The following is a 19,886-nucleotide window of genomic DNA, read 5'->3' as shown; positions in this document are numbered from 1 at the left end:
TTTTGGGGGGATGGGTTGGGGGAAATAAATCTTGTTGTTTGTTCTCCTAGGGCCCCACCCTCCACCTTTTTTGGGTTCTTGTTGCCTCCTGAGCCAGGGTTGTCCAGTTGCTGAAATGTAAATACTTATGTATTGGGGAAGGAGAGCTCCAACTGTATCTTCCTCTTCCTTCTCCCCCGCCTGGATTATTTAAAAAGCCATGTGTGGAAACCCACTATTTAATAAACATAATAGAATCAGAAGCGACTGGCCATTTGTAGACGTGGTGAGGCATTCGTGGAGCATCTACTGAATGCTGAGCCAAGAGGGAGATGGATTGGACCTCTCTGCCCACGGGAAGCCTCAGTCTTGTGGTGCCATCCTGAAGGTCTTTTATGGGTTCATTTAAGGTGAAAGAAAAACTTGATTTCCCCCTCAGCTCTTATGTAGCACCCCGTATGTGCAGAAGGGCTGCTTTGGAGATACCGTAGACATTGAAGATGTATGGGACACATTCCCAAATCAAAGATGGTCAGCTCAGAGGCAGAAAAAACTCCTTTCCCCCAACCCCAGGGGAGGAAATACCTTCCCCATGGGAGAAGAAAAGCCCTTTCTGGGGCTTGGTGAGGGCAGGGTGGGGGTTGAGCGCTGACAGGAATCTTCCTAGCCCGCCCTTGTTTTCTAATAACCTCCAAGGTGGAGTCACCCGTTTTGCCCCTACCTTTTTCACCTCTTCCTTGTCTTCTTACCTGTTCATCCCGCTCACTTCAACTTCCTCAACTCTTGACTTACCTGCCCTGCCCTATTCTATCATAGTTGCACTTGTCCCGACCTCAGCTGTACCTTCTCTTGCCCTGCTTTCAACAGCTAACCTAGGGAATTTCCTGGCGGTCCAGTGGTTAGGACTAGGTGCTAGTCCTAACTGAGGTGGCCCGGGTTCAATCCCTGGTCGAGGAACTCAGATCATGCAAGCCAGGCAGCGTGGCAAAAAACAAAAAACAGGGCTTCCCTGGTGGCGCAGTGGTTGAGAGTCCGCCTGCCGATGCAGGGGACACGGGTTCGTGCCCCGGTCCGGGAAGATCCCACATGCCGCGGAGCGGCTGGGCCCGTGAGCCATGGCCGCTGAGCCTGCGCGTCCGGAGCCTGTGCTCCGCAACGGGAGAGGCCACAACAGTGAGAGGCCCGCGTACCGCAAAAAAAAAAAAAAAAAAAAAAAAAAACAACTAAGCTGTAAACCTCTCACCTGCTGGCTTACCTACCCCCTTCTCACTTTTCTATTCTTAATGGTGACTCACTTGTCCTCCCTTCTCAGCCTGAACTCTCCTGTGCCATTTCACTAGTGTATCCTCAACTGCCCTGCCTTTATCTGCTCGCTTACCTGCCTGACCCTCACCTGCCCTGCTCCCTCAAAGTCTCACTTCCCTCCCAGGAGCCCGCTGTCTCTCCAGGGGGCGGGGGTTGGCCTCGCCGGCAGAAGGGGAAAGAACTTCAGTCCAACCCGGAAGGACCCAGGAGTTTTGATGCAGAAAGGGCGGTGCCATCAGAAGGTGGCAATAAAGAGCCGAGACAGGAGACGGACAGCGGAACCAAAGAGACGAGGAGACAGAATGGGCGGGCGATATGGAAAGCGGGGTCAAAGAAGATGAGGGCGGGTTTAGTAATGGGAGTAGGCTAAAGAGGCTCTGTAAAGACGGCGGGAGACTGAGCCGGCTGCGTGCCCTGTCTCCGGATCCCAACGGAATTTGGAAATCCTGAGGCCACTCTTAAACTAGCGTTCAGGAGCGAACGAGGAGAGCCACCGCTCTGGGCAGCTTCTCGCTCGCCCCATCCCCACCCTGGGGTCCCGGAACCGGAAGTAACGGACACGGAAGTGGCCTACTGTTGCCGAGGGGACGGGCCAGGCAGATGCCAACATGGCAGCGGTGGGGTCCGGGGGTTCCCCCGCGGCGGCCGGGCCAGGGGCGGTCTCCGCAGGGGCGTTGGAGCCTGGGACCGCGACTGCGGGTGAGACAGGCTGTGGCTGAGCAGTCGGCGGCGGGCCGGGGGGCGGGATCGCTGGGGGGTCAGAAAGGTTCCTCACTGAGGCGAGAGGGAGCATCCCGTACGGACCAACCTATGTGTGGGGAGTGGGGGGTGGGAGGAGGACGTGTGTTTTGGGGGCGGGGAAGAGACCATTCTGAGGGTGATGGGGAGGTCCCTTCTGCAAATGGGGAGTAGAGACCATTCTGAGTTGGAGGCGGGTGTTTCCTTTTGGGGAGGCTAAGACCACTAAGACCATTCTGAGTGTGTGTGGGGGTCCGTCCTTATACAAGGGAGAGACCATTCTGAGAGCGGGAGAGTTCTTCCTTACAGAAGGGAGGGGCTGTTCTGAGAGTAGTGGTTTCTTCCTTGTAAAGGGACAGGGGTATTGTGAGTTAGGGTGGGGCGGGTTCTTCCTTATATGACTTAGAATGTTTTGAGGATAAGGATGTCCATTATATGGGGAGAAGACCGTTCTGGGGGTCCCTTCCTGATGGAGATAGTTCATTGTATGTTGCAGTGGGAGGGGCCTTCCTTATATGGCGGAGAAAGGACGTTCTGAGGGTGCCAGGCCACTCCTTATAATGGGGAGAGTTCACTGTGAGTGTGAGCAGGACAAGGGGTAATTCCTTGGCTGGAGGTGGGGGTATGCGGTGGGGGGAGGATGATTGGTGTATAGGGAAATATTTCCTTATATCGTTAAGGGACCCAGACCATTCTTAGTGGAGTAACCATTTACTACATGGGGTTCAATCCTTTGGACAGTGAGGGAATCATTTCTTATATTTGTTAGACCATTCTGGGGCAGGGAGGAACCAGTCATCATAGGCGGGAGGGGTTGGAGAGACCATTCTGAGTGTAAGGGAATGGAATAATTTAGGTGAGAGAAAGTTCCTCAGGGGATGGACATGCCTTATACAGTGATCTCATTCCTTGTATTAGGGTATCATTTTTCACATAAGACAATCCCTCACTAAATAGAACCATCATTTCATATACATCTTTGGTTGTTCATCCATAAAATGGGAACACTGATAGTTCCTTCAGAGATCAGAGCCATGTAGGGGTCTGTTGAGGTGATCCATATAAATCCCTTATCCCAGTGATAGGCACGCAGTAAGCACTCAATAAATGTCGAGGATACAGTTGGTATTCTGCCCAGGGCAGGGTTGCTTCTCACTCAGGGGAGGGAGAGAGAGGGCTGAGGTGGGTGTCCAGGACCTGCCCCACCCATTTCCTGACACCTCAGCAAGGATTCCAGGTATGGGCTGGACAGGGAGAGGCCCACTTCTCCCTTTCTGGCTCTTCCTGCCTGTGGCTGAGGCAGTGGAAGCTGGCAGGGATGAGACTCACGTTGGGTCAGGATAGGCAGGCAGAAGGAGGAAGTAGCGGTGGCTAGGAGGATCCTGGTCGAGAAAGGAGAGGGGAGGGTGGTAGTGTGGTTATGCCACAGCAGTTTTTGACCCCTTCTTCCCCCTTACTCCTTCCATTCCCCACAGCTCGCCGGCGCCTCAAATACATATCCCTAGCTGTGCTGGTGGTCCAGAATGCCTCCCTCATCCTCAGCATCCGCTATGCCCGCACATTGCCTGGGGACCGCTTCTTTGCCACCACTGCTGTGGTCATGGCTGAAGTGCTCAAAGGTCTCACTTGCCTGCTGCTGCTCTTCGCACAGAAGAGGGGTATGAGCCAGGGAGGGGGGCTGCAGGGAGGGGGCTGCATTGGAGTCGGTGGGTGGCAGTGTGTGTATGTGTGTGTGTGTGTGTGCGTACCCGCTCCCACGTGGAGGATTTGGTTGGGGGAGTATCTCTGTGTCTATGAAAATGCCTGGGGACTGTGTAAGTGCGGCTTGGCTGCCTTGTACCTCCAGCTATGAGTAGCTGCATCCACATGTTTATACCCCTAACTCCCCAGGAGCTGGCCAGGAAACACTGAAGGAATGAGACAGCCTGTGCCCATAAGGTAGCAGGTGACCCTTACATGATGATTTATTGATTTCTCTCTAACTTTTCATTTTGGAGAATTTCAAACACAAAATCAGAGAAAACAATAAAATGGTAAAATATCCACGTCCCATCACCGAGATTCAACAATGATCAACTCCTGGCCACTCTGCCGTTAAACAGCATCAGTGATTATCCACTCACTACCAATCTATGTGTCTGTTTACCTACTCCTGCACCTTGTTATATTGAAGTATGTCCCACATGAAGTATTATTTTGAAGTAAATTCCCTCTTATTATCTTGAGTAAATATTTTGGTACATTTAAAATAATGACTTCAATCAGTCATGACTGCTAGAAATCATACATCAAAAAATTAACAATAATTTTTTAAGTTAATAAAATAATCAAATATCCAGTCAGTGTTTAAATTCGTAATGATTTCTCAAATGTCATAAAAGTTTTAAAAATTGTGTTTGAATCAGGTTTATATAAAGTCAGTGCCTTGTAATTGGTTGGTGTCTTCTAGGTCGGCTAGCCTCTAGGTTCCCCTCCAACTGTTTTTTTTTTCTCTGTTCTCGAAGACAAAAGATTGTTTGTCTTGTAGACTTTGGGTAGCCTGGATTTTGCTGAGTGCCTCCCAGTGGTCTCATTTAACATGTTCTTCTGTCCTCTATATTTCCTATAAGTTGAATTTATTTACTAATTTAAACACCTCCCCAAAGGCCTTCTTCTTTAAAATGTTGCCCAGTCATTTCTCTATAAAGGCCTCGCATGCGGCTCTGCCCTAGGTATTTACACTGAAGAAAGCATTCTCACCCACTCATTAGCACCAGGGCCCTGGGAGGCAGCAGTTTAGGAACTCATCTGCTCTGTTCTAGATTGATTCTGAGACGGTTCGAGTGAACACTGTGGCGGGCCGTGTTCTGGCTGTGGAGGTGGACATGTTAGCGATGCAGACGTGCATCTTGCCCTCAGGGGGCTGATACTTTAGATGGGGAGAAACAAACAGCTACAGGTTAATCACAGCTTTCATTTCTTATCTATAATTTCAGCAACCCCCCCCCCCCGTTTTATTTTTTTTTAGTTTTCTCATTTGGTGTGAATGTGTCACGGGTCACTGCAGAAATATGAATGTGCTTGATTACGGCGTGCAGCCCCATATACGTGGTGTGTGTTATGTGAAATATATAGCATATATGCTGTGTTACCTTTCTAACACCTGGACATTTTTGAACACCCAAACCCCTGGGCCCAGGGAATTTGGGTAAAGGGTTAGAGATTGATAATTACTCCTGGGATTAATGCCATGTAGGGCAAGGGCAGGGTTTTGTGAATGAGCATCAGCAGGAGTTCCTGCAGTAACCTTGTGCAGTGGTTGTGGGGTTTTCTGTGAATGAGCATCAGCAGGAGTTCCTGCAGTAACCTTGTGCAGTGGTTGTGGGGTTTTCCCTGAGGAGGGACACTCAGATGAGTCTTAGAAGATGAACTGCAAAAAAGTGGGGTGAGATTTGCAAAGGTCTTATTATATAGGAAAGTATTCCCATTTACTGATTGGAGCAGGTCCCAACCAGACTTTCTGCTTTAGAGTCAAGCCTGCATTCTTCCATGTGACAGGGGCAAATGCTTGGTGTGTGTGGGGCTGACAGAAGGAGGCGGCCAAGTGGAAGATGGCCCCTGCCCTCAGGCAGCTCTCAGGCTACGAAGGAACTAGAAAAAGTCTAAAAGTTGAGTCTAAGGGACTTCCCTGGCAGTCCAGTAGTTAAGACTTCGCCTTCCAATGCAGGGGGTGTGGGTTCATTCGATCCCTGGTCAGGGAGCTAAGATCCCACATGCCTCGCAGCCAAAAAACCAAAATGTAAAACAGAAGCAATATTGTAACAAATTCAATAAAGACTTTAAAAATGGTCCACATCAAAAAAATCTTTAAAAAAATAAAATAAAATAATAAAAGCTGAGTCTAAAACTTTCCCTCTGCTTGGTTAAACAGCCTTCCACCCACACTCCTAGAGCTTCTACTTCACAAGCTCCTAGTTAGTGCTGATTATTTCATTGCACAAACTGTACTGAGTGCTTGCCCCGGGGCTTTGTGCCAGGGAGGTGGGCTCTAAGATGAGCGAAATATGGTCTGTGATTCTCAGACTGAGCATCCGAAAGGCTTGCTGGAGACATGGTTGTACTGTAGAGAAACCGAGAGCGCAGACCTCATTCTAGCCCTCAGGGAGTCAGAGTGTGGTGGGGAGACACAGGACCAGGCCCAGTCCTGTCCTTTAGAGGATCCCCATCTTTGGAAGTCAGTGCTAAACAGGGCTCTCCTCCCTCCACTTAGGTAACGTGAAGCACCTGGTTCTTTTCCTCCACGAGGCTGTCCTGGTGCAGTATGTGGACACACTCAAGCTCGCAGTGCCCTCTCTCATCTACACCTTGCAGAATAACCTCCAGTATGTTGCCATCTCCAACCTGCCAGCTGCCACTTTCCAGGTGAGCCCCAAGCCCAGGAACTGGCTGGGGTGGGGGATATAGGATGTTGGGGAGGGAGGGCTGCAGAGAGCAGGGGCTGTGTTTACTCCAGAATGTCCTTGGATCTTCCTCAACCTCTGTTTCTTCATCTGTGAGAACTGGGAATGGAAATGGTAATAGTAGCTACTCACTGAGATGATTAAAAGAAGTAATATCTGGGAAGAGCCCTTGGTTGGTGATGGATAAGCTTTAGGCTATTTACAAGCAACCTTTAAGATGGTTAAAGGGCCTGGATTCAAATCCCAGCTCTACTTTCCAGCTGTGTGATATTGGGCAAGTCACGTAACCTCTCCATCTCATCTTTAAATTGGACATTACAATAACACACTTCATATGTGAGGATTAAATGAATTCATGTGAAGTGCTTAGACCCACACCTGGCACATAGTAAGCTCTATGTAAATGTTTACTGACGTCATTTCATGGCTGATTCATTTGTATCAACACATCCTTATCAAGACCTCCCTCATCAGGATGTTTACCATTCATTCATTACCTGCTGTGTGAGGTGCTTCACATACATCAATTGTATTTACAGATGGTATGTCAGGGCTCAAGACAGGGCAAGTGCTTTGTCCCTCGTCACACAGCTAGGACATGGGGTTGGGATGTGGACTTGGGTGTGGCCCAGGACGTTCTTGCACAGCCATCCTCCTGTGTACTTTCTGGGAGGCACCTCAGAGCTATTTAGCCGCATCTCAGTCAGTGGCCAGTGGCTGGATATTTTTGCTGTTTTTATGGTTATCTACCCCACCCTGTCCCTCCATTGTGCCTGGGGGCCCACAGTGGGTGCCGTCCCCGACATGTACATGTTGGGGGTCGGGAGCAGCCCTCAGTGTCTTCCACATGCCACTCGCAGGTGACGTACCAGTTGAAGATCCTGACCACGGCACTGTTCTCCGTGCTTATGCTGAACCGCAGCCTTTCCCGGTTGCAGTGGGCCTCCCTGCTGCTCCTCTTCACCGGAGTCGCCATTGTCCAGGCACAGCAAGCCGGCGGTGGGGGCCCGCGGCCTCTGGATCAGAACCCTGGGGTGGGCCTAGCAGCTGTCGTGGCGTCCTGTCTGTCCTCGGGATTTGCAGGTGTCTACTTTGAGAAGATCCTCAAAGGCAGCTCAGGCTCCGTGTGGCTGCGCAACCTGCAGCTGGGCCTCTTCGGCACAGCCCTGGGCCTGGTGGGGCTCTGGTGGACCGAGGGCACTGCTGTAGCCCACCGCGGCTTCTTTTTCGGGTACACGCCTGCTGTCTGGGGCGTGGTGCTCAACCAGGCCTTCGGCGGGCTACTGGTGGCTGTTGTCGTCAAGTATGCCGACAATATCCTCAAGGGCTTTGCCACCTCCTTGTCCATTGTGCTGTCCACTGTTGCCTCCATCCGCCTCTTTGGCTTCCACGTGGACCCTTTGTTTGCCCTTGGCGCAGGGCTGGTCATCGGTGCCGTCTACCTCTACAGCCTGCCCCGAGGTGCAGCCAAAGCCATAGCTTCCGCGTCTGCCTCCACCTCTGGGCCCTGCACTCGCCAGCAGCCTCCGGGGCAGCCACCGCCACCGCAGCTGTCTTCCCACCGTGGAGACGTCAGCACGGAGCCCCTTCTGCCAAAGTCAGTGCTGGTGAAGTGAGGGCTGGCGGTGGTGGTGGGGGGAGACAGGGAGGGACACTGGGTGGAGGGTGTTGGGCATCTGCAGGACCCAAGTTGCCACCAGGGCCTGGCTCCCCTGGGGTTGGAAGGGTCTTTGCTTCCAGGTTGTCGAGACTCCTGGAAGCCTGTGGGACTAGGGCAGGGCATCCCGTGAACCCTTCCTTGTAGCCAGGGGTTTTTAGAGCTGCCTCCTCTGTCTCAGTCTAACCCCTTTGGGGACCGGGCTGGGGGTGTTGTCATTCAAGGCTTTTTTTGTCTGCCCCCCTCAGCCAGAGGCGTCCTGTGTCTCATGCCTGGGAGAGTCCCTCCCAGCAATCCCTCCACCTTTGTAGGGACAAATTGGACAAAAATCCTACAGCTCTTTAGTAATGACTGATGCCTACGTGTGGGGTTCTGATTCTGATAGCTTGAGGCCTTCTCTCCTCCCTGACAACCACACTGGATCATATTAGTAGCTCTTTTTGTGGCCTTGGGGCAGCTTCCCTAACACAGGGGCTTGAAAATGGGCCTCTTGTGAGCACCCAGGGAGAGAGGAAGGGGGGCGACAGCTGAGATTTTTGCATCAGCCCATTCAAGGGGAGGGTGCAGTAGGGGCCATTTGTTTGTGATTTGGGGGTTTGTGGTGTAATCAGATGAATGATCCAGGGTGTGGGAAAAAATGGAGAAGGGAGGTCCTTGAAGTGGCCTGATCTCATGCAATCTAAGACACCGTCAGTTGCTGGATGCAGGGTTATTTTCTAAGATATCCTGAGAGGAAAAATAAAGCTGCCAGCCACACTCGTGATACCCCACTGGCTGTATGAGGCACCCTTACTTCATGGGGAGGGGTGTCTTTAAATTGTTGAAATGTGGAACCTGCCCCCTGCACTCCCCAAAGCTTATTGACCCCTTAACTGTCTCCCAGGGTGTACATGGGTGTGTGTGTGTGTGCGCGCGCGCGTGCGTGTGCACAGTGCCTGGGCTGTCTTTGCTATATGTACATGGGGCCGTTGGATCTTTATTTTTGATTAATTTGTTCTGATTTTTTGGTTTGTTTTTTTAAGGAACTGTAATGAACAAATGTCAGGATACCCAATGCCAAATAAAGATACTGTATTTATTTAGTCCACGTGTAGCTTTCTGACCCAGGGGACCCGCTCTCTCCACACGGGCTCTGTTACTAACCCTGGGGACTACCAGCCTCACTAGTCATCCTCGCTTGCTCAGGACGTCCACCTGCCAGCCCACCCCAGCTTTCTGTGTTTTTCTTTCCTCCCCGTTCCCACCACAGGTTGCTCACCAAGGTGAAGGGTTCCTAGCCGCTGGGATTGAAGACGCTGGCCTGGCCTCGCTCTCCCTTCTTGCCCTGGTCCAACCAGGACCAAACGCTCTGATCAGTATTGGGAGGGGTAGACACCGAACCCCCTGTCCCCACACCCCCTCTTCCACGCAGGGCTGACATGACTAAACTCTGGCCCAGACAGGACCCAACCACCCCCACGCCCCTGCTACCCGTACACTATTTCTTAGGTGAGTTTTTGTAAATAAAACGTGTTTTGCATCTTGCTGGCTTGGGTTGGGAAGTCTCAAAAGTGTGAGAGAAGGAAGCACTCAGGTCTCATGGGCATGATTCACCGAAAAGCTTTTATTCAAAACCCCAGGGCGGGCCGGGGTGGGGAAGGTTCAGTCCTGTTGCTTGGTTCGGGAGGCCTCGGCATTGGCCCGGAGCACAGCCCCCGGGGATGGGTAAGGGCGCTGCTGGAAGAGGGGCCCGGCTGCTGTCGTGTCTGCACCCGTCTTGGCCTCATTCCGCTTGGGGAGTCCTGTTGACCACGTGCCCCTGGGGGTGACAAGGGGTGGGGGCGGGAATGTATAATATGTGTACTGTGGCAGGCACCTCCCACCCACAACTGACAAAGGGGGAAAGGAGACAGGAAGAAAGGAACGGTCAGCGGTGCAGTGAGTCAAGAGGAAAAAGGAAGGGCTCTTGAGGGGGTGGTCAATTACCGGGGTGCATCTGAGTACGAGCTGGGGTCCATGGGGTCTAATTCTTCATCCTTCCGGCTTGCCACTGTGGAAGTAGGTGGCAGAGTGGGGTCTTCGACGGGGGCACAAGGAGTCCCGGATCACCGAGCTCTCCCATCCCCGGAAGAAATGGAGCCTGAGGCTGCCAGGCCCCAGGCTCAGGCACTCGCGTGAAGCCAAGAGAGGGCTTCCTTACACTGTGCCCCCCTGGTGCCCCCCTTGCCTCACCCCAGCTTACCCTTCTTGTTCTTGGGGTAGGGAGCCAGATCCTCCCGGCGATGGTGGCGCCGTTCTTTGCCCTCTTCCCGGTCCACCTTGTCATACCCGCGGTCCCGGTCCCGATCCCTGTCCCGCTCTCTCTCTCTCTCCACCTTGTCATAACCACGCTCCCGGTCTCTGTCAGACTTCTCGTGGCTCCGTTCTGACTTCTCATGGCCACGATCTGACTTCTCGTGACCTCGGTCCGATTTCTCGTGGCCCCGGTCCGATTTCTCATGGCTCCGATCCAACTTCTCCTCAGCATCTGGTGACTCGAAAGCCTTGTGACCTTCCTCCTCCCACCTCAGGACCCAGCAGCCTCTGCCTTCAACAGCCTCCTTTGCCTGGGGTTGGGTCTGCCTGGTCTTACCTGCCCTGGTCTTTTACCTGATTCCTCTTGGAGAACTGCTAGAACACCTGAGGCACCCTTGTATCTGCCAACTCACCTGCATTACTGCTCCTGAGCTTCTTGGCAGATTTGGAAACAATGGAGTTGGGATCATGTGGGGACAGCCAGGACACGAGGTCTGTGTCTGCATTCCAGTAGTAAGGGAGCCCGCTGCAGGGCAGTGGAAGGGAGGGAGGGAGGGAAGGAATGTCAGCACGGATATCCTCTCCTTGTAGCCTCAGCTCTTGTCTCCCCAATCTCTGCCTGTACCTGCCCCATGCCAGGACCCTACAGGGAGGACCCCCAGATCTCTTCCCTTGTGGCCCCCATTTACCCCCAGCCCACGCCCCTGCATCCCCAGACTCACCAGGAAGGGTCAAACACCTTGTACCAGCTTGGTGGCAGGCCCTCCAACCGGGTAGCCTCATAGTCCACAGGATCATCATCATAGTCCTCGGCAATGATCTCTTCCTCTGGTTCTGGCAGGACAAGGAGGGAAGGAGGACAGCAGTAAGGACCAGAGGGATCCCCACCCTGCAGTCAGGGCCTGAGGAGACACACTCACATTCACATGGACCACGTGTGTGTGCCAGGTCTCAAGTGCCCTAAAAAATATTGCTCACATTCCAAATCCAAGTATCTGAATATCAGGATTTACCAAAAAATTTACCCAAATCTGTTCTGTTTCTGGGTTCAGATATGACATAATGTTACCTGAACTTATCCGGTTTCAGACTTTAGACAGGGATTCATTAAAAAACATGTATCCATATTTATTCAGTTCCTGAGTTCAGATAGTATGTGATACCATACTATCCAAATCTATTTGGATAAAATTAGTTTCAACAGCAAGGGGTTTATCTAAAAATATGTCCAAATCTGTTCAGCTCCCAAGCTTGGCAAATATGAGGTTTCTGACTCCAGTATATTGACTAGCGAGTTTGGATAGCAAGGGATTTATCCAAACGCTTCTCTGAATCTATTCAGTTCCTGAGGCCTACAACTGTTGTCAGTTACTATCAACAGAATAAAAAAGGTGTATGAGTACCTGGACCTCCATACGTCTATAATAGATTTCACCTATGGATATAGCTAACAATGAAATGTATATGTCAGCAACAGCAGAGTGCTTGTCACACAACAGGCCCAAAATAGATGTCAGCTATAATCATCGGTATTGTTAGTAAGATATATACAATCAGCACAGGGCCTGGTACCAACAGCCTTAAAGTAAATGTCATATCAATGATCATTATCAGTATTATTAACCAAAGATCTATGCTTGGCACACAACAGGCTTGTAATAGATGTCACTTATCAATAAAGTGAAAATAAGATGAGTTTTCCAGTACCTGGAACACCTTAGCCCAAACTAGATGCCAGCTTTTGCTATTATTTCCAATAAGGTAGAAATACTAGCAACAGCAGCACAGTAGGCCTAAATGATAGATCCTATCATTATTTTATATACTGTTTACCATAATGTGTATGACAGACACTTAAGTAGACCCAAAATACATGTCAGCTATTGACACGGTGAACAATAAGGTACATATCACCAGCACAGTGCCTGGCTCCACAGTAGGTCTAAAATAATGTTATCGGGCTTCCCTGGTGGCGCAGTGGTTGAGAGTCCACCTGCCGATGCAGGGGACACAGGTTCGTGTCCCGGTCCGGGAGGATCCCACATGCCGCAGAGCGGCTGGGCCCGTGAGCCATGGCCGCTGAGCCTGCGCGTCCAGAGCCTGTGCTCCGCAACGGGAGAGGCCACAACAGTGAGAGGCCCACATAACGCAAAAAAAAAAAAAAAAAAAAAAAAAAAAAAAATTAAATAAATAAATAAAATAATAAAAAAATAAAATAAAATAATGTTATCTACTAGTATGGTAAAGAACAAAGTATTAGCATCCTGCCACTGTGCTTGGCCCACAGGAGGCTGCGGTAGATGTCAGCTTCTGTCAACTGTTACTATCCTTACTATTAGATAATTTGTAACCACTTCCAGGGATTGATGGATGGATTAAACTTGGGACATAGAAGACCCCAAAATACACGTCAGCTGCCAGTATTATTAAGGATGAAATGTCTATTCCCCGTCCCCACCCGCCTCCTCATACGGTAGGAATGGGTGTCAGGAATACGCATTGTTAACAATGAAATGCCTGCCACCCCACTGCTTGGTGCGAAGTAGGTCCATGCTAGGTATCAAGTGGCAGTATCAACAACAAAGTGCCTGTCAAGCCTGCCACATGGTAGGCCTATCTGCTCTTAGCTCTCTCACCGGGCTCCAGATGTTTGAGAATGCCTCTCTTGGCCAAGCGGGTCTGCAGCGCAACGGGCAGCGGCATAGCGGATAGCAGACAGACCTAGGGAAGAACAGACAGACCAAAAACACCTCAGATGAGGACTGAATCTGATCTTGTAACCAAGCGCCTCCCCCCCCCCCCCCAGCAAGTACTCATCTGGATCCCCACCTACCCACCTACACTAGGAGCTGGGCGACAGACCCTACGCTGAAAGGTGTAAGGGATAAATGGCAATATCACCAAAACTCTCAACAATCCTCCTCTCCCGGGCCGGGTGCTCCAGGACCGCGCCCCAGAAATGGGCTCACCCAACTTCCCCCGAAGACTACTGGGTGGAAGGAACCAAAGCGCTGGGATGGGGGAGCAGAGTGCAACACCTCCAGCTCCAAAAAATGCGCCCACCCCGACATTACCAATACAGTCACGCGGGTAATGGAAAGCTGACAGCCTGGCCGTCTCTCTCTCTCTCTCTCGTCTACACGATTCTCTTCTCCCAAAGCCCAGAACAAAGTCCTCTCTCTGAGCCTGGAAACTGCACCACGCTCAGGCTGCAACGAACAAATGACGCAAACCTTGCTGGCCAATGAGAGTGCGCCTTGGTCTGACCTCTGGCAAAACGACCCAATCATTGCCCTGGAATAGGTGGAACGCTCGGTCGCCTGTGAGCATTTACGGTGGGGGTGTGGCCCGGCCGGTGTCAGACTGCGTGGCCGGACGTCGGCGCCATGGAGGAGTACGCTCGGGAGCCTTGGTACGGCGAGGGGTGCAGGCCTCGGGACTGTTGCTGGGGCGCCACGGCCAGCGGTGGGAGGCGGGCGGGGGAGGCACTGGCCACACAGCGCCACGTCCCAGACTCGGGAGACTCTTAGACGTTTGTTGTCTCCTTCTGCTCCCCTCCACTTGCTTCCTCCTACTCGGGCTCCGTTAAGAGGGGCCACAACTGTGTGCCTAAAGGAGAAGGTGCAGTGCAAGGACGAACCACTCCACGTTTCCCTTGCCTTCGTACCACCCAGTCTCTCTTTGTTAACGAAAAGACACACTGGCCAAATCCATTAAAGCCGAGGGGGTGGTGCGGTGTTGAGCGGTGCTGGATCATCCCCCCGGTCTGCGCTTGGTTTTTCCCAGTTGTACGGGTTTAAAAAAAAAAAAAAAAAAAAAAAAGAGGGCGTAGCTTGGTTGGACGTGCTCATTGTGGGAAAAGGAGGTGCGAGCCCGTTCTGCTTTAGTAACAGTGCTAGCTTAACACTTCTGTAGCGCTTATTTAAACTTGCCAACTCCTTGCTTGTTATCAATTCATTTAATCATTGATAGTAGTAAAGCGGTTGATTCCTTGGTTGGCTGCGAAGGGGAGGGGCGCACAGGGCAAAGACTAATATTTTCCCTCCTTCGCACTACTTCTTGCTTAAATGAGGGAGAGAATAATCTATTATCTGAAATTCTGCTTCCCATTTGGGTGACTTAGTTTCTCCCAGTTGGAGTCTTTGTGACACGGCAAGAGGGAGGGCTCACATTAACCCCATCCTCCCCTTCCCGCTTGCAGCCCATGGCGAATTGTGGATGATTGCGGTGGCGCCTTCACTATGGGTGTTATCGGCGGTGGAGTCTTCCAGGCCATTAAGGGCTTCCGCAATGCCCCTGTCGTGAGTCCTGGCCTTCCCTGGGTGGTGCGGGGGTCCTGCCCTGCCCACATGGGATACTGTTCTGAAAACTGCTTGGAGCTGCCAGTCACATGCACTTATTCATTCTGGTGCCTGCTCACCTACTATATGCCAGGCCTGGCTCCAGGATCTGGAAGTTTGGAGGAACTGCAAACATGACCTCTGCCCCTCACCCCCCAACCCAACTGGAGCTCCTCTGTGGAAATGCTGTGATGTCAAAAGGGTCATCACCAAAACCTAAATGTGTGTGTGCAAAGCCAGTCAGATTTTACCTAGAGGCAGATTCTGGGTTGGAAGCCTGGATAGAGGGAAGTGACAGGAGTTTAATTGGCAGGAGGAGGACAGCCTTAAAGCTGAGAAAATGCTTTTAATGTAACGTAGTCGATTCCTTCTCTCTCTCTCTCTCTCTCTCTATCCCTGACAAACCCCCTCCCCTTCCTGGGAGACCTCATCAAATGTAATGACTTTAAATGCCATGCATTTGTCAAGGTCTCTGCAGTTTCTGTCTAGCCCTGTCCCTCCCCTCATCTCCTGGAGCTCTCTTTCCTGGATCTTTGTCCAGGTTTCTCCCTCTCATCCTCAAGGTCTCAGCATAAATGCCCCCCTCCTTAAAGAGGTCTTTCCTGACCCTTCAGCCACCGTCATAGCTCTTTATCCTATTTCCTCTAGGGTTCTTATTTCTGTCTGAAGCTATCTTATCTGTACCCTTATTTAGGATCTGTCTCCCCGACTATAATGTGAGCTCTGAGAGGGTAGGGGCCAGGTCTACCTTGTTTACTGCTGTATCCCTGCATACAGCACGGTGCCTGGCACATAGGTGCTAAGTAATGAATGAATGAATGATTTCTCATCCCAGCTCTGAGAGCACCTATATTGGGGTGCTCCCCAGCCCCCTAGTTCTTGGTCACTTCCCCGCATCTCTACCCCTGATACCCCTCCAGGTTTCCTGCCCCCATCCCTCTCTTAAAAGCTAGAAACCTTGTCTGCCAGTGGCCTCAACTGGGCTCTGATTTCCTTCCTCCTCACTTTCCTCCAGGGAATTCGGCACCGAATGAGAGGCAGTGTCAACGCTGTGAGGATCCGAGCCCCTCAGATTGGAGGTGAGAGGTTTGGGGAGACAGATGTGATAACAGAGTTGAGGTAGTTGCTCCTTTGAGTCTAGACTGCAAGTTGGGGGTCCAGATTCTAGTCCCAACTCTGCCTGGGACTTCCTGGGGGAGTGACGTTTCCCAACAATTTCATATGGGTGAGTTCTGGAGTTTAAATCCAGGACCTGGCTCTTCCCTGCTGTGTGACCTTGGGCTAGTGGCTTAACCTCTCTGAACCTCATCTGCAACATGGGGATGACAAAGCAGTAAGTTCTGTAATTTATGTAACTTAGGTAGTACTTACTAAGTGCCGGCTGCTCTGTTAAGCGCTTTGATAGTATTAACTAATATAAATTTTCAGAAGTCAAGTAACATGCAGTGCGTAGATCAGGTCCTGGCACACAGTAAGACTTGAGTAAACATTTTAACTATTGTATTGTTAACTGGCTTTGCTAACCCCTTTCCTTCTCCCTGAAACCAAGGTCAGAATTCCAATTCTGTGTGGTAGTTACGAAAATCAAAGTTGCTCTGTTAAAAGCCATATAGAAGGGAGTTCCCTGGTGGCCTGGTGGTTAGGATTCCGGGCTTTCATTGCCGTCACCCGGGTTCAATCCCTGGTCAGAGAACTGAGAGGAATGAGTGCATGGCGAGGCCAAGAAAAAAGCCACATAGAAGCAGATAAATCTGCCCGTAAACACTTGTCAGCCCCCTATGAAGGTGAAGGGAGTGCCGATGGCAATTACAGACAGATTGAAGGAGCTACCACAGAGACAGATGGGGGCTCTCCCCTAGGAGTTTGCCATCTGCCTTTGCCTCTGGGTTTTTCTCCCCGTTCTTTGCCAGAGCGTTCAGGCCTTGGGAGTCCCTGGACCCTGAGCCGTATATTCTGGGGATTCTCCACAAACACTAATTAGGCCATGGTCCCCCAACAGGTAGCTTCGCAGTGTGGGGGGGCCTGTTCTCCACCATCGACTGCGGTCTGGTGCGGCTGCGGGGCAAGGAAGATCCCTGGAACTCCATCACCAGTGGAGCATTGACCGGGGCTGTGCTGGCTGCCCGCAGTGAGTGCCCCATCCCCAGGCCCCAGCCCCTTCCACCCTGTTCTGCCTGCTCTCACCTGTCTCCCCGTGCCTCCTCATTCCTCCAGGTGGCCCATTGGCCATGGTGGGCTCAGCAATGATGGGAGGCATTCTGTTGGCCCTCATCGAGGGTGTTGGCATCCTCCTCACTCGCTACACCGCCCAGCAGTTCCGCAATGGTGAGTTCCTGGTGAAGCTGGCCAGGGAGAGGTGGGAAATGCTCTGCCTTGCCTCCTCCACTCACCTTTATCTAATTCTCCCCACTCCAGCACCGCCATTCCTGGAGGACCCCAGCCAGCTGCCCCCTAAGGAGGGTACCCCGGCCCCAGGCTACCCCAGCTATCAGCAATACCACTGAGGAAGTGACCGCCTGTCATCGCCACCGTGGGAGCTCCTCCTTGGTTCCCTCCGCGATCATCTACCTCGGAAGGGAGGGCTGGCTCCCAGGTGGCCCTGGGACCCTCCAGAGAGGGCCTCTACTCTGTTCCCTTATCCCAGGTTGGGGGTAGGGCACCCCAGCTGCCCTAATGGATGGGTCCCTTCTCTCTCAGGCACCCCAGCCCCCACTCATATGTAACAAGCTCTCACCCCAGTCCCTTTGCATGGCGCCCTGATCAGTATTTAAAGCCAGTTTTGAAATGCCTATGTATGTACTCCTTGAGCCACCCATTGGAGCTGCTCGCTAGGACAAGGGGTAGAACCCTCTTCAGGGACTTGGGGGCCCTAGGCTTTGGAGTCCCACAGAGAGTGGGCTCTAGTAAAGGTTTGTGGGATGAATGTGTAGGAGGGGGAATGAATCCAGATGTGAATAGTACATGAATAAGGGGGCCAAGTGTTGAATCACAAGCAGACAGAAGAGGAACAGGCTTGGGAAAGAAATGAGTGAACACAGGACTGCTGGGCTGGAGGGGTGGTTCAGCATGCGGCACCTCTGACCCCTCTCCCCCGTGTCCCCATTGCAAAGACTGGGAAATCTGACCTCACAGTGAACTCTGTCTTTCTGGATACCAGTCACCCCGTTCGTGAAGATAATTCCCCCTCCATGTGGCCTCACCAGGGACCTGGGATGGAAGTAGGGGTCGGGGAGACCCAGCTTCCTTGAAGACAGTGCCCTTAATCTTCTCTTCTGCACTACAGAGAGATTCCTGCTCTGCGATGCTCAGGGTTGTCAGTATTTAAGGGTACCAGATGAGGTTTCGTTTCGGGGGTGGAGTGGGGGTTATGGGAGAGAGATTTTCTCGGATGGACATCGGCTCCAAACACTGTCTCTTGCATGCAAACACGTGTGGGGCAGACGCCTCCACTGGGGTGCAGATGGCCTCATGGGAGACACACCAACTGTCCCTTTTATGCAAGCCATTGCAAAGAGGTGGAAATGCCCTCTCTCTTATACAAACTCGCTCCCTGGGGGTGCAAATGCGGAGTTCTCAGGCCTCCCAAGGCCCCAACGAGGTCCTAGTGGTCCTCGGAGGTAGAACTGCAACGCTGCTTGATGGACTCAGTGCCAGGCGCGGGTAGCAGGCGCCGTGCACACAGCTCTCAGTGCCCCAGCAGGGCCCTGGCCTCGAACTTGCCGACTCCATGGCCACGCCAGCAGCAGCAACACACCTGCCTGGGTAGGACCGGGATGCCAGTCAGACCCTGGGTATCCCAGGCTGCAACCCTTGTATTTCCAGGCCACTTCCTTTGGTCCCGCCCATTCGGTACACCTAGGCCGCGCCCTTCCTCACTTCCAGGCCCCATCCCCGCTGCGTTTCCAGACCCCACCCTGCTCCTATCAAACACAGGCCCGCTAGCTCTTCTGAGCCTTTTCCTTCCTTGAGCCCTCAGGTTCCGCCCACCTCAGGCTGCTGTGCTGTTCACAGACCCTAAGTCTCCAGGCCCCGCCCCCAGGTCCACCCCCTTCCTATCTTTCAGCCCTGCCCTCTAAGCCTCCTGCAGGCCCAGGTTTCCCGCCCTCAGCAGCCTCTAGACCCTACCTCTTCCCGTCTTCAGACCCCGCCCTCTCCTGCTCCTTAAGGTCCCGCCGCTTCGGGAACCTCAAACGCCCGGGCGCCCCGCCCTCCTCCCACTTTGGGGGCCCCGCTCAAGGTCTCCGGGTCTGGAAGGATGTTGGAGCCGTGGGGCCGTGGAACGGTTCATGGTGAAGTTCAGGGCCTTGTGCTCTGGCTCCTGGGGCTGCTGGCTGGGCCGGGCGGGACCAGTACTGGGTTTAGTAGCGGAGGACTGGGCTTCGGCTGAGAGTCGTAGAGCGGCATCGAGTGGTGGTGGGGCATCGTGGGAGCCTAGCTGCCGCGGTGTCACCCGGCTCCTAGGTGGCGCTGGGGCGTCCGGTGTCGTGCAGGTCTCCGGAGTTGGGGGGAGTTGGAGCCAGGGCGAGTCCTCAGGCCCCGCCCCCTGACCTGACTGCGGGCCTGCTGCTCTTCCCAAAAGAAGGGAATGCGGGGTCACACCCCGGATGGTTTCCACCGGGGGTGGGGGGAGATTGCAGAGACCCAGAAAAGGCAGGAGACGGGGAAGGCAAGAGTGAGAGAAACAGATGGCGAGAGAAATAGGAATTGAGGGACATACACAGAGGGACATAGAGACACTAATGGACACGTAGAAAGACAGAGATAGAGGCAGAGAGACATACAAGAAATAAAGGAAAAGAGACAGAGACGAGGAGAAAGGGCAGAGACGGGAAGAGGAGCAAGAAGAAGCCGTTTGAGGGTCAGAAATGCAAGTAGGAAGACCCTCAGCGTCAAGGAGGCCAAGGCGGGAGAGAAGGCGAGGTGGCGGTGTAGAGTTCTGAGCTGGTTTGAGGGGCTGAACCGACAGGGGTTGTCAGGCCAGGCCTCCTCAGGCTGCCTGCCCACTTACCCTCCAGCTCAGGGGCCTCAGAGAGGCAGAGATGCCCAAACTGCATTGCAGTCTCTCTCTCTCTCTCTCTCTCTCTCTCTCTCTCTCACCCTCTCTCTCTCTCTCTCACCCTCTCTCTCTCTCTCATTTCCAACTTAATCCCATCT

The 19,886-nt window shown here is 52.5% G+C and overlaps 3 protein-coding genes across 9 annotated transcripts; 2 read left to right on the top strand and 1 right to left on the bottom strand.

Annotated features, from left to right (window-relative positions):
• Positions 1 to 1,892: 1,892 nt before the first annotated feature.
• SLC35A2 (solute carrier family 35 member A2) lies at positions 1,893 to 9,642 on the top strand (the record flags this gene model as incomplete). Of its 7 annotated transcripts, none has more annotated exons than XM_079727790.1 (5): positions 1,893 to 1,983; positions 3,498 to 3,680; positions 6,272 to 6,423; positions 7,912 to 8,058; positions 9,368 to 9,642. In XM_079727790.1, the coding sequence occupies 5 exons, from the start codon at positions 1,893 to 1,895 to the stop codon at positions 9,533 to 9,535; spliced, it is 741 nt and encodes a 246-aa protein (XP_079583916.1). The 7 variants fall into 7 exon arrangements, with proteins under 7 accessions (XP_079583916.1, XP_079583914.1, XP_079583912.1 ...); XM_079727788.1 differs by having other exon boundaries at positions 7,322 to 8,058; positions 9,368 to 9,523; XM_079727786.1 differs by lacking the exon at positions 9,368 to 9,642 and adding an exon at positions 9,141 to 9,201 and having other exon boundaries at positions 7,322 to 8,058.
• Positions 9,643 to 9,701: 59 nt separating this feature from the next.
• PQBP1 (polyglutamine binding protein 1) lies at positions 9,702 to 13,589 on the bottom strand. The gene is made up of 7 exons (XM_079727784.1): positions 13,467 to 13,589; positions 13,029 to 13,113; positions 11,115 to 11,226; positions 10,806 to 10,918; positions 10,340 to 10,624; positions 10,084 to 10,147; positions 9,702 to 9,916 (listed from the first exon to the last, which is right to left on the bottom strand). Exons 2-7 carry the CDS (start codon positions 13,093 to 13,095, stop codon positions 9,760 to 9,762), a joined length of 798 nt encoding a protein of 265 aa, XP_079583910.1. The 5' UTR covers positions 13,096 to 13,113; positions 13,467 to 13,589; the 3' UTR covers positions 9,702 to 9,759.
• Positions 13,590 to 13,778: 189 nt separating this feature from the next.
• Positions 13,779 to 17,521, top strand: TIMM17B (translocase of inner mitochondrial membrane 17B; the record flags this gene model as incomplete). Its single annotated transcript, XM_079727919.1, has 6 exons — positions 13,779 to 13,804; positions 14,594 to 14,693; positions 15,748 to 15,811; positions 16,732 to 16,860; positions 16,947 to 17,057; positions 17,148 to 17,521. The coding sequence occupies 6 exons, from the start codon at positions 13,779 to 13,781 to the stop codon at positions 17,234 to 17,236; spliced, it is 519 nt and encodes a 172-aa protein (XP_079584045.1). The 3' UTR covers positions 17,237 to 17,521.
• Positions 17,522 to 19,886: the final 2,365 nt, after the last annotated feature.

Source organism: Hyperoodon ampullatus, assembly GCF_949752795.1.
Source record: "Hyperoodon ampullatus genome assembly, chromosome: X".
NCBI lineage: Eukaryota > Metazoa > Chordata > Mammalia > Artiodactyla > Ziphiidae > Hyperoodon > Hyperoodon ampullatus.
Note: the sequence above shows the minus strand (reverse complement) of the source record. Positions and strands in the feature narration are given on the sequence as shown.